Raw genomic sequence first — 12,868 nt, 5'->3', positions numbered from 1 at the left:
GACGTTTATATATTGGGTTATATATATTGGGTTATGATTTGTATACGTTTTTGTAAAACAGGTGATGTCACCCCGTCTATCTGAAAAAGGGATTTGGGCTTCTTAATTGATAGTTCCATGGGAATGTCACCTCAATGCATGGCAGCTGTGAAAAAGGCAAACTCTATGCTGGGGATCATTAGGAAAGGAATTGATAATAAAACTGCAAAGATTGTCATGCCCTTATATAAAGCAGTGGTGCGACTGCACTTGGAGTCCTGTGTTCAGTTCTGGTCACCACATCTCAAAAAGGATATTGAAGAGATAGAAAAAGTGCAGAGAAGGGCAACGAGGATGATTGAGGGACTGGAGCACCTTCCTTATGAGGAGAGTCTGCAGCGTTTGGGACTCTTTAGTTTGGAGAGGAGACGTCTGAGGGGGGGATATGATTGAAGTCTATAAAATTATGCATGGGGTAGAAAATGTTGACAGAGAGAAATTTTTCTCTCTTTCTCACAATACTAGAACCAGGGGGTATACATTGAAAATGCTGGGGGGAAGAATCAGGACTAATAAAAGGAAACACTTCTTCACGCAACGTGTGATTGGTGTTTGGAATATGCTGCCACAGGAGGTGGTGATGGCCACTCACCTGGATAGCTTTCAAAGGGGCTTGGACAGATTTATGGAGAAGTCGATTTATGGCTACCAATCTTGATCCTCTTTGATCTGAGATTGCAAATGCCTTAATAGTCCAGGTGCTCGGGAGCAACAGCCACAGAAGGCCATTGCTTTCACCTCCTGCATGTGATCTCCCAAAGGCACCTGGTGGGCCACTGCGAGTAGCAGAGAGCTGGACTAGATGTACTCTGGTCTGATCCAGCTGGCTTGTTCTTATGTTCTTAAAACTCCCTTATTTGAGGTGCCCCTCTGTAATGTGGGCTTTTCCTTGTGGGGGTACCACATTTCTCTGTAGGACCAGAAACTAGAACATTTTCCTGCTACAGTTTATAATAATTGGTTCCCATGTGGAAGAAATCGGGTCAGATCACCCAATCAAGATCACCCAATCAAGGTATATCAAGTTTATGTCATATTTGCAGATCTAAAGACTAAAATATGCTTGTGGCAACAGTAAAATAAAGACAGCGTATTTGCCGGGACGAGATACGCTCCCTCCAGATGTCAGCGTTTCCCACTGTTTTACGCTGCTCCTCGCCGCTTATGAAATGGGTAACTCTGATGCCGCGCAGACCACGGTTTGGAGCCGCTTCCTACCTGCAGAAAAACGCTCTGCTGATACCTGCATCAGTGCTACAGACGGAACTCTTCAATCGGCAGCTGTTGTGGTACTGCGTCAGACGTAGCAGCCTATTATTGAGCAAGCGAACTGTAATGGGGAAAGAAAAAGGCATGCCGGCAGCATCTACTGTGAGCATTAACTGTAATTAACTAACAAGCCAAACCCAGCGAAGAATTCTCTTGTGTCCCCAGATGACACCAGGTTTAAATTTGCTCTCTTCTTTAGGGATATGAACTTGTGGACTATAAGGGTTCTGTTTCCAGTGCTGACCCCTTTGGGGTGTGGCCTTTGATTCCAGGGCTTGGTCCGGGTAGAAGAGAGAGAACAAGGCCATATCTTGCTTTGCAATCCTGTCAGTCAAATAGTGGCTTTCAGTTTGATCATTGAATGTTAGTGGGGGCCTGTGATTTTTTTTTTATATAGGTCTATCATCAGGGTTTGCTGCTCCAGTTGGGTTCCCTACATTTGAACAATGCAGAATTCTATAGTGCTGTGTGGTTTCCGGGCTGTATGGCCGTGTTCTAGCAGCATTCTCTCCTGGCGTTTCGCCTGCATCTGTGGCTGGCATCTTCAGAGGATCTGATGATGCTAGAACACGGCCATACAGCCCGGAAACCACATAGCACCCCAGTGGGTTCCGGCCGTGAAAGCCTTCGACAATACATTGAACATCTCTACGGGGAGAAATTGTTCCAAGACACACGGAAATTGGAAAAACTACGGCTCAGGAAAGCACACCTACTGTGTTCTCTAACCTTCTACGCTGCAGAGACACAGGTACTATCGCATCATTTCTTGCAGCCAAAACTCCACAGGCTCACCATATCTATAACCACCTAGAACAGGGGTAGGGAACCTTTAACACTCAAAGAGCCATTTGGACCCGTTTTCCACGGGAAAAGAAAACACTTGGAGCCACAGATAATTTGTGACATTTAAAATAAAGATAACACTATATATATAGGGTTTTTTTTACCTTTTACTCCGCTCATTCTGAGAAGCGCATGGATGCACCCGCCCTGCTGCCTGCAGGGCGGGCAAGGATGAAGCTGGCGGCTCGGCCTCACTGGCCGCCGGGAAAGCGCCCGCCCCGCTCCAATGGGGCGGGCGAGAGGGGAAGCCCACGGCGCAGCCCAGCTGACCGTGGGCAGTTGGTGCGCCCGCCCTGCTGCCTGCAGGGCGGGCAAGGATGGGGCCGGCGGCTTGGCTCATGGAGCCACAGTGCGAGGGCAGAAGAGCCGCATGCGGCTCTCGAGCCACAGGTTCCCTACCCCTGGCCTAGAACATATGCTTGCTGCTAGAACGCGGCCATACAGCCCGGAAACCACACAGCACCCCAGTGATTCCGGCCGTGAAAGCCTTCAACAATACAATGCAGGATTCATCCACAAAGGCTCAGCAGGAGCAGTCTCAGAGGGACTAACTCACTGGGTGGTGGTGATTCCCCAGACGGTCTTGCAAGACCGACAGAAACCATACAGATTCCCTTGAAAAATCTCATGCTGTGCCCCTGTTAGCAAGCACTGGAGAAGTGGGACCTCATCCTGACCTTACTTCCCGTGGCAGAATATATGTGCAAACATTTCTGTGAGACTTAGCAGCTCCTTTCTTCATGGTCTGTTTTCTAGCCAGTCCAGTTAACTGATGTTGTGGGAAATACAGCACGAAGGTTCTCTGACTACCTGGGTCTACAGGGAAACTTTGCTGACTTAGTTCCACCAGCTTCTCCCAAGTGTCAGAACTGCGAGAGCCGGAACTTTCTGTAAAGTAAATGTGCATTTTTGCTTTCTTTAAAGATCATAACCCAAAGAACCACATACAGCTAGTCTATATATATAAAAAGCTAACCATTCGTTTGTGAGTCGTGCTCTAACTCCGAAACCACTGGATCAAATGCTCTCAAAATTTCACACGCCGTCGCTCATGTATGCGCGCGTGTTTTCCACACCTCACCTCCCTCAGGTAACGCACCTGAGCCATGTAAAATGCTTTCCCCCCACACCTGCAGCCCTGCCGCTGCCCACTCCGCCACCGCATGCTGCGCCCGTTACACCCATGCACCCTCATGCTGCCTCGCCGATTGGCCACGCCATCTACAGCTGCATCACTGCATTCTTCCACCGCCTGCTGCCACTGTCCATCCCCTCCACCCACCACCTCCTGCTGCACATATCAAACACTGGCAATCCGTCTGCATGCCCACCTCACTCACCACGCTTCACTCCCGCACCTACACACTCCCAGCTGCCTATTTTCGCGCCACTTTCCACTGCCCCTCATGGCCCCAATGCCGATGCGCCTCGCTCCACCCCTGCCTCCACGCAAACCTCTGCTGCCAAAAACTCCCCAAAACTCCCACGTCGCCATGCCTGTCTCCACGCCTCCCTCTGGCCCAACTTCCCCTGCCCCAAACGCCCACAACAATGCACCATGCTCCAGGCCTAACTCTGGAGTGACTTCTGCTGCCCCTCACGTCTGCTACAATGGGCCTGCCTCCACGCCTTGCTACGCTGCAACTTGAGCTGCCCCTCATGGCCGCCACGCCGACGCCGCAGCATTGCTCCTCGCCCCCTGCAAGTAAACATCTTCTACATGACAAAAGTAAGGGCTCTTCCCTTCAGAGGACGGTGTAGTGTTTCATGGCCCACCTACACGCATCATTCCCTTTCTTCTCCATTGCACCCTGGGATTAACGCGCCAGCGATGCAGACATCCCCTCCCACCAGCAGACCCCCCCCCCCCCGATCACCACCACTCCAGCACAGGCAACGGCGCCTGCTGCTTGACTCGATGCAGGTGAGAAGTGGCTGTTTTCTTGCGTCCCCCCCACCCCGCTTTGCGCCCCAACATAACTGATGCATACCATGGACATCTCCGGAGGCAGAATGCCCAGAAGGAGTGGATCTCCCTTTAAGCTTGCAAACCATTATTTCATGAGGAGGCAGGGAAACCCGGAATACATGCACAGAAGGAGCCGGGGGGGGGGGGGGGGGGGGAGGAAAGACACATTCTTTGGCTAATTTTCCAGCTAATTTTCCAGCTAAGTTCTCCAGCAGAATTTTAACGGCAGCCTTTAGATCTCCAACAGAATCCCCTCCCCCTCTCCCCATGCCTATTTGAGCCAAGGAATAATGCCCCCCCCCATGTTGGTCAGTCATACAAAAACAGCCCCCCCACACACATGGCCCAAAGCCATGCCTCTCCCCCTCCCCCATCTCACTTACCAACATCTCTGCCCCCCAGCTCATGGTCCCAGAAGATCACTTTGGCTGTGTGTCACCAATTGCCTTCTTCTGCCTCTGCATAACGCCCTTCACACGACAGGACGTGCACTTTCAAACCACTTTTGATACACCACCCAACTGCATTTTACCATACAGAATTCCAAAACGCACTTGGAAGCAATTGTGCAACAGGATGCCAGCTGCCTTCTTCTACCTCTCCCTCTCTATTCAGGTACAACATTTACATCTGTCGGAGACTAGGAAACACAATAAAGGATTCAAATTATGAGAAAAGACATTTCACTTTGCTATAAGACACACCTTCAGAAGTAAGGGCTATATCCTCAGAGAATGGCGCAGTCTTTCCTTACACAGAGCCTTAATGGCCATCTTCTGGGGAGGGGGAATACAATCACAGGGATCAACTGATCAATTCTCATTATGAGAATAGTAAGGGCTTCATTAACACAGGCTTAATTTTCTTTCATTTCCATTTCACCACACTCAGCCACAGCAACGCATGGCCGGGTACCGCTAGTTTTGTATATAATTTGGACATCTGTGTTTCAAACAGTCATCTACCATGCTGCAAAGCAAATTTTTTTATTTCTTAAGCTAAGACAAGTTTCAAAAGGAGACGACAGACGTGTATGCTCTTTCCTCTCTCTCTCCTTAGTCAAACCGTCAATCCCATGTATGGGTACTTCCTGGAAACAACTCTTTGCCTCCCAGTGAAGTCACTTGCAAGAATACTCTTGGCCCCTGGATCACCTCTTTGCATTGTCAGTGAAGAAGTAAGATTACTGAAAGAAGAATGGTTACATAACTAAGAAGAATAGTTACATAACTACCAAGCCACAGCTATGCAAAACATTTATGACTTGGACAAGAGTAAATACAAATGGAATTCCCCGCACTGTTTTCTCAGGTTAGGGTTAGAACTGGGCTGAGTGGGACTGCCTGTTAAGAGCTGCACAAAACGGCCTCCCTTCCATTATGTGCATCCTTATAAAGAAAACAAAACCACAAGATGGGGTTGCTGTTGGGACGGATGGATCGATCCGTGTGGATCGTCCCTCGCATTGAATGACATCCGTCCACAGATAATAGCAAGAAGAACCCCCATTCTTAGGCACACTGTAGTGAAGTGTTCAGAGGGACTGTTCCTTGTAAACAAGCTTCGGCCTGATCCAAAGCAGCCATTCAAGTGGGAAATCTGTATTAGGACTGCGGAGAGGCACACATGATTAACTGCTCCATGCTGAACAGTTTCCTGAGCACAGAATACTAACCTCCCAGAGACAAGGTTTCTATCCCTGCTTTCTAACCACCCTCTCTGTAGGGGTGAGCCCGCGAACCCAGCAGAACCGTAGAAAGAGCGCTTGGGATGCCGGTGCCGGCTACTGCCTTCTGGGCACACTCGCTCCCCCAACCCCAGTTCCCCCGTGAGTCACAGGTCATGAGATACCTGACTCACGGTCACCAGATGTCCCAGACAAAGGGACAAAGGGGCTCTTGCCCCCAGGTGTGGATTAGACCCAGACGCGGATGCTTCCTCCTGCACGTAGCAGCCCTATGAGATCATGCATCACATGATGATCTCCCGCTCTCCCGCTCTCCTGCCTCCCGGTCCGCCCACATTGCCCCCCCCTCTTACAAACCCTAATAAAAGGAGCCAGAGCCTAGCACAAGGCAGAGTCGCCATGTTCACGGAATCCCGCGCTTCCTGCTGCTGCCCCTCCCCACCAGATGATATCTCTGCATCTCGTCTCTTCCTTGGGGCCTCACAGGCTTGACTACACCTCTCGTTTGTGAAGGATGCTTTGTATGGGAGGAGCCCCCACTCAGAATCTGAAGTGGTACTGTCCAGAAACAGGTTGGGCACTTCCTGCCCAACTTGACCTCTTGTTCTGAATCTAGGTTCTCTTCTGTTGTCTCTTAATGGGCCTTGGAGAACCCTCCCATTATAGCATGTAAACAAGGATGCCTGGTCTTCAAAATCCCATTTTAATACCAATGTATTAATGTGTTGGATCTCCTGGATCTATTTCATGAGTTGAGGTGCTTTCCTCTGGCAGAACTAAATTTCCCCTGATGGAAGACACCCTTCCCAAGCCTCTTGCTTTGGGATGACTCCTTTTGCCAGAGGAAAACAAGTGGATGGTATCTCTGTGACCCAATCCATTGTACAGCAATGTTTGCAGAACCACTGATCTTGTCCCACCTAATTTTGTCCAGGCATGGTGGAACGGTTCCACTCTAGTTTCCAAATAACAGCTATCATTCAGGCAGAGGGGAAGGGGATGTTTTGCTGTTACTCCCCACCCCCAAAAAAGTTCTTGCCCAGTTCTATTCTTCTACAAGTGCTACCCAAAGCACTCGCTCGGCATCCTCCGATAATTCCACCACAACTTGCTTCAGCATTTGGTAAGTGGACTCGAAGGAGATCTCCGCTTCGAGATTGGTCCCCCGGCCCAAGTATGGCACGTAGCTCCATGCCCACCTGGTCAGCGAGACCGGCTTGGTGATAAGGATTAGCATGTCTTTGGAGTTCAGCGGCTTAGCAAAACGGCTTCGGATCTGTTCCTGAAGCAATGTGTGCGCTTTGCCGGTGATCTGCGCAGTGTGCTTTAAGGACTTTTTGTCAAGGCCAAGGACTATGCAGAAGCTGGCAATGGTGGCCTTCAGGTTCTCGACCATGTCCCCGTTTGGCTTCTCCACGCAGTAGAGACACATCTGCAGGGCTTTGATCCACACGTCCTTCATCAGTACTTTGGACTTGCGTCTTACCAGTCGGGACAGGACTGTTGGGATGGCTCTCCTCAGAGCTTTCTTCTTCAGGTAAGGAGCAATACCTACAAGGACTTCCTGGAGGCGGGGGAGATCGTAGGCTCCATGCATGACACTGGAGACCAGGAAGACCTGTGGGGAGAGGACACCATCCTTCTTCAAGTCCTCCAAGCACTTCTTCCGAATCTTTTCTTGCAGCTCTTCTTTAGAGATCAACTGGCTCTCAGGTTGGGTCCCCATGTCGACATCTATCTTGCTTCTGACGAAGAAAGCTTTCTTTCCAGCTGCGGTGATAGCCCTGGCCAAGCAACTGTGGGCATGCTTATAGCGCTCAGAGGCCACCAGGAGAAAGAAGTCGTAGCGACTGAGGTCCAGGTGACTCACATCCTCCTCTGTCACTCCAACCCCTGGCAGATCCCAGAGGTACAGGAGGGGGACCAACGGAAGCGGATAAGCTTTGGCTTTGTCTGTTGTCCCGGTCACCCCGGTGGGGGCAGCATCTGGCTCTCTAGCACCCACCCCTCTCAGGGCATTGACCAACGAGGACTTCCCACAGCCGACTTCTCCTATCACAGCCACGTCTAGACGAACCTGCGAGGACTCTCTCAAGGTGGAGTAGATCACGCCCGGGACTTCGGCCAAGCTGCCACCCTGGCAGATGTTATACAGCTGCTCTGTCTTCTTCTGGCTCACTGCTTTCAAATCTTCCAGGTCCCCATCATGGCTTCTAGGAAGAGAGAATCAAGAAGGGTCAGAATTCATTTTTAATAAATTAATCTCTATTAGCTTCATAATTATAATGCATAAAACAAAAACACATATAAACATAACAGTAAACATACAATAACGTTTAACATTGACCTTAAACACTCATATTGATTTAAACTATAACACTCACACTAACACTCACCAACTATGTCACTATCACTCAACATGTAACTTTACATCTACAATATTCCATATTTCAAACATTTGTTTTGCGTCTTCGTTATAAATTTAATGGACTTCCCTATCAAATAACCAAGTCCAAAAGTTAATCAAGGGGAATTACAATTAAGGTCAATATTATCTCATCTTTGAGGATTCTTCTCATTTTGTTTTTAAATCTAAACAAATACATAACTTGATTATAATACATATTTTTCTATTATTTTCTTTTTACATCCCTTTTCCAGAAACTGTATATAATCTCTCCAGGTTTTCTGAAATCTGTGTCCCGGTAAGTCCTTGATTTTGATAATCTGTCTAAGTGTAGGTATTTTGATAGTTGTGTTAGCCAACTATCTTCTTTTATTGTTGGTGTCTGATCATTTCTCCATAATTTTGCAATTTTAAGCTTGGCTGCCACTGAGATATCTATATATATAAAAAGCTAACCGTTTGTTTGTGAGTCGTGCTCTAACTCTGAAACCAGTGGCCCGAATGCTCTCAAAATTTCACACGTCGTCGCTCATGTATGTGCACGTGTTTTCCAGACCACCCCTCCCTCAGGTAACGCACCTGAGCCAGGTAAAATGCTTTCCCCCTGCGCCTACAGCCTGGCTTGACAACAGTACATGAGATAGTGATCTGGGAGTCTTAAAAGACCACAAACAGAACATGAGTCAGCAGTGTAATGCAGTAGCCAAGAAAGCCAATGCAATTCTGGGCTGTATCAATAGGGTTATAGTGTCTTGATCAGGGAACGTAATAGTACCACTCTATTCTGTACTGGTCAGACCTCAGCTGAAATACTGTGTCCAGTTCTAGGCACTGCAATTCAAGAGGGATATTGACAAGCTGGAATGGGTCCAGAGGAGCCATGAAAGGTCTGGATTCTATGCCCAATGAGCAGTGGCTTAGGGAGCTAGCTTTGCTTAGTCTGGAGAACAGAAGGTTAAGGGGTGAGGATAGCTGTGTTTAAACATTTGAAGGATGTCATGTTGAAGATAGTGCAAGTTTGTTTTCTGATGCATCAGAGACTAGGACAAGGAGTAATGGAGTCAAGGCACAGGAAAAGAGATTCTACCTAAACTTTAGGAAGAACTTCCTGACAGTACGGGCTGTTCAACAGTGGAATATGCTGCCTCCGAAGGTGGTGGAGCCTCCTTCTTCGAGGTTTTTAAACAGAGGCTGGATGACCATCCATCAAGGGTGCTTTGAATGTGTGTTCCTGTATGGCATGAGGTTGGGCTTGATTGCCTTTCTGGTCTCTTCCAACTCTATGATTCTAAGGGGATTACGAAAAGCTCGCTGACCCTTCAGGCCTCAGCCCAGGGCCAGAAACAAATATGGTCCAGCGCTGGGTGCAAAGATTCTAACGTCAGGGTTCCGCCACTGAAAAGCCCCTACCTTGTTCCTCTACCCATCTCGCCTCTAACAAAGGGGAACCTGAGCAAGGACCTCTGATGAAAAGCTTAAGTCTCAAACAGGTTTGTACAAATCAAATTTGGGGGAAGGCATGTGTGGCTCAGTGGCAGAGCCTCTGTGTGGCCTGCAGAACGTCCTGGGTTCAATCTTCAATGAAAACAACCAGGCAGCAGATGATGTGAAAGTCCTCTCTTCCTGAGATCCTGCAGAGCGGCTGTCAGTTTGAGTAGACAATACTGTTTAGGCAGCTTCATTATGATGATTTATTAAAATTCTTAAATTTATTAAATTTCTAGACTGCTCCAAGTCACTTTTGGTACTTTGGGTGTGCAGCCTATCAAAATCCCAGAGGCACGGGTGTCTGCAAGATCCCCTCCCCTTTCCCTTCTCACCTCTTCAAGCTGAGCACCTCCCCTTCCAAGCTATCCTCAAAGCGGGTGAACTCGTATTTCTCCGTCTCCAGCCCTGACACCAGGAACACCCTCGTGGTGTCCATCCCGTTCTTGGCCAATGTCTCCGTCAGCTCTTTCCGGATCACCCTCAGCTGCTCGGCGAGGTTGAATTTGAAGCGGAGCCGCCTCTCGGCCGTGTGCACGTCCAAGTCCACTTTGGTGCGCACCAGGAGGAACGTCTTCCCTTTCTGCTTGAGCGTCTTGAGGACTTCCAGGTGGGTATCTGCCAAGCTTCCGGTCACCACCACCACGAAGCAATGGTACTTGCTGAGGTCGCCCAAGCGTTTCAGATAGGCAGCCAGTTTCTCGGATAGCTCAAAGCCAGGGAGGTCACACAGGGTGAGGTTGGGGTAGGTGGGGTGAACGTGGCCTATCAGCTGTTTGGTTGGCTCTGGAGCCTCCCGGAGGTACGCCCATGGGTCAGTCACTTGATGAGGTTTGTCCAGCAGAGCCTGAACCAGCGTGCTCACCCCTCCTCCGCGTGCCCCCAGGATGCCAACCTTAATCTTGAGGGCGTTAATGCAATCCACCAGCGCCTGGATTTGGGAGGCAGCGTTGCTGGCGTTCTGGGCCTCATACTGGGTCTTCAGGTTTCTCAGCTGCGCTTCATCCAAACAGGAAGAACTGGCCATGATAGAAACTGCAAGGTGAATGAAGAAAGAGGTATTTATGCAGACCCTGCAGTGGTGGCGAACCTATGGCACGGGTGCCAGAGGTGGCACTCAGAGCCCTCTCTGTGGGCATTACGTCAAACAGAGTGCCCCCCCTCACATCTAGGCTGGCCTAGGCCCCTGGGCTCGATTATTAGCATTAATCCTAAGACCTAGTTTTGGGGAAGCAGTGTAGGTAACCCTGTTAAGCGCTGTTAAACCCCACTGATTTTCTTGCAAAGAACTAAAGCGCGATCCTTTATTTATTTTTTATTTATTTATTTCTTCAATTTATATACCGCCCGATCCCCGAAGGGCTCCGGGCGGTACGAAGGGCTCGACTTTACCTGGGAGTAAGCTCGACTTCTGGCAATGGGGCTTGCTTCTGAGTAAACCTTCCTAGGGTCGTGATTCACCCGTTGGAAGAGTTGCACGGTTGATTCAAAGCAAAGCCACCGACTATCACCAAGCTTACTCCTGAGTAACGCATGCCTCGGAGCCAACCGTTTTTTCTGAACTAAAACTTCAGTATTCAGGTGAAATTGCTATGTTGGCACTTTGCGATGAATCAGTGGGTCTTGGGTTGCAATTTGGGCACTCGGTCTCAAAAAGGTTTGCCATCACTGCCCTAGAACGTGTGTGCCAGGTCTCAACTTGTCAGTCGAGGCTGCTTTGGGAGCCCAAGACAGTTGTTTATCAAGCCCTCTCTTGCCTCTGCTGCATCCTGCTTTTCTGTTCCTCTTCCTGTATCATAGAGTGCCAGAGAGGAAGTCACAGCGCAATTTCTGTTGGCCTGCAGCCTGTTGCTTGCTCAAAGAAACAAGACGTGGCAACTCTCCTCCTCCTCTGCAGACAGGATTGGTGGGTTCAAAAAAAATTGAAATCCGCAAACACCAAGACCACTTCAACAAGAAGAGACTCTGAGAATTAACAAAACTTGGCGACCAGTACTTAAAAACACCAGAATCAAAGGCCAAGGGCATGCTAGGTTCATGGACGATGAACTCCACCCAGACACGTGATTTGAATTCACTAATACTGTTGCTACTGCAGGGAATGCATAGGCGAATACTAATGTAAACGGACTGAAAACGCCACCCGCAATACAATGCAGTCAACCATACCTTTGCATAGCAAGTTCCACTCAAAACACTTACTAATTGGTTCCCCATGCTGGTAAATGCGTAGTGTCCAGGGGGTGGTGTCTTGTCCAGGTGTGTGGGTGCGGGAGTGTGATGGGGACATTCCGGGGTGGGGCGTAGCGGAAGCGTGGCAGGGATGCAAGGCGCACTGCCCCAGGCCCAGCTCCCCCTCACTCTGGACCTACACCCTGGGACATGGATAATATATACCCCACTAAACATTCCCTTCTCACTGGACACAGTGTGTAACATGCTTCTCTCTGTGATACACCTCTGAAGATGCTGGCCACAGATGCAGGCGAAACGTTAGGAACCAGATCTGTCAGACCACGGCCACACAGCCTGAAAAACCCACCACAACCAATTGGCGGGGACATGTGTTTAAACATTTGAAAGCTAAGCCAAATCTGCAGTCTTCACGACAGTAAAGCTATGCTTCTGGTTGACCCAATTCCATTTCAGGACACTGCATGCCAGACAGCCTTCAGGGCAACCCTGGAAACCAGTATGGTATAGTACAGTGGTGGCGAACCTTTGGCACTCCAGATGTTATGGACTACAATTCCCATCAGCCCCTTCCAGAATGGCCAACTGGCCATGTTGGAAGGGGCTGATGGGAATTGAAGTCCATAACATCTGGAGTGCCAAAGGTTCGCCACCATGGGTATAGTAGATGCTGTAACTGACTAGAAACTGGCTTCAAATTTCCCTGTCTACCAAGAAAGCTTGCTGTGTGACCTTGGCCCCGTCACAAACACACACGCAACCTGCCCCACCTCACAGAGTTGTTGTGAGAGAACAGAGGAGGGGGAGCAATGTTTTAAGCTGCTTTCGTCCCAACTGAGAGAAAAGTAGGATATAAACAAATGCAAATACTACCCCTTTTCAAAGCATCCACACTGTCAACGCTTCCCTGAAACCCATTGGATTTTTTTGTAAGCACCACGTCACCTGGGCATTGAGACTGCCGATTAAGAAT

The 12,868-nt window shown here is 49.1% G+C and overlaps 1 protein-coding gene across 2 annotated transcripts in view; it reads right to left on the bottom strand.

Moving 5' to 3' along the window:
- Positions 1–6,518: 6,518 nt before the first annotated feature.
- LOC125434661 (interferon-inducible GTPase 5-like) overlaps positions 6,519–12,868 on the bottom strand; it is a 19,707-nt gene continuing 13,357 nt past the window's right edge. For both annotated transcript variants that reach the window (XM_048500204.1, XM_048500203.1), the window contains exons 2-3: positions 10,038–10,737; positions 6,519–8,023 (exon numbers count right to left, since the gene is read on the bottom strand). In XM_048500204.1, coding sequence (XP_048356161.1) covers positions 6,856–8,023; positions 10,038–10,729 — 1,860 coding nt within the window. In that variant the 5' untranslated portion in view covers positions 10,730–10,737 and the 3' untranslated portion in view covers positions 6,519–6,855. The remainder of the gene's footprint in view (positions 8,024–10,037; positions 10,738–12,868) is intronic.

This window comes from Sphaerodactylus townsendi, linkage group LG06, assembly GCF_021028975.2.
Source record: "Sphaerodactylus townsendi isolate TG3544 linkage group LG06, MPM_Stown_v2.3, whole genome shotgun sequence".
In the NCBI taxonomy this organism is placed as follows: Eukaryota; Metazoa; Chordata; class Lepidosauria; order Squamata; family Sphaerodactylidae; genus Sphaerodactylus; species Sphaerodactylus townsendi.
The sequence above is the reverse complement of the archived record's forward strand: the minus strand, read 5'-3'. Positions and strand labels throughout refer to the sequence as shown.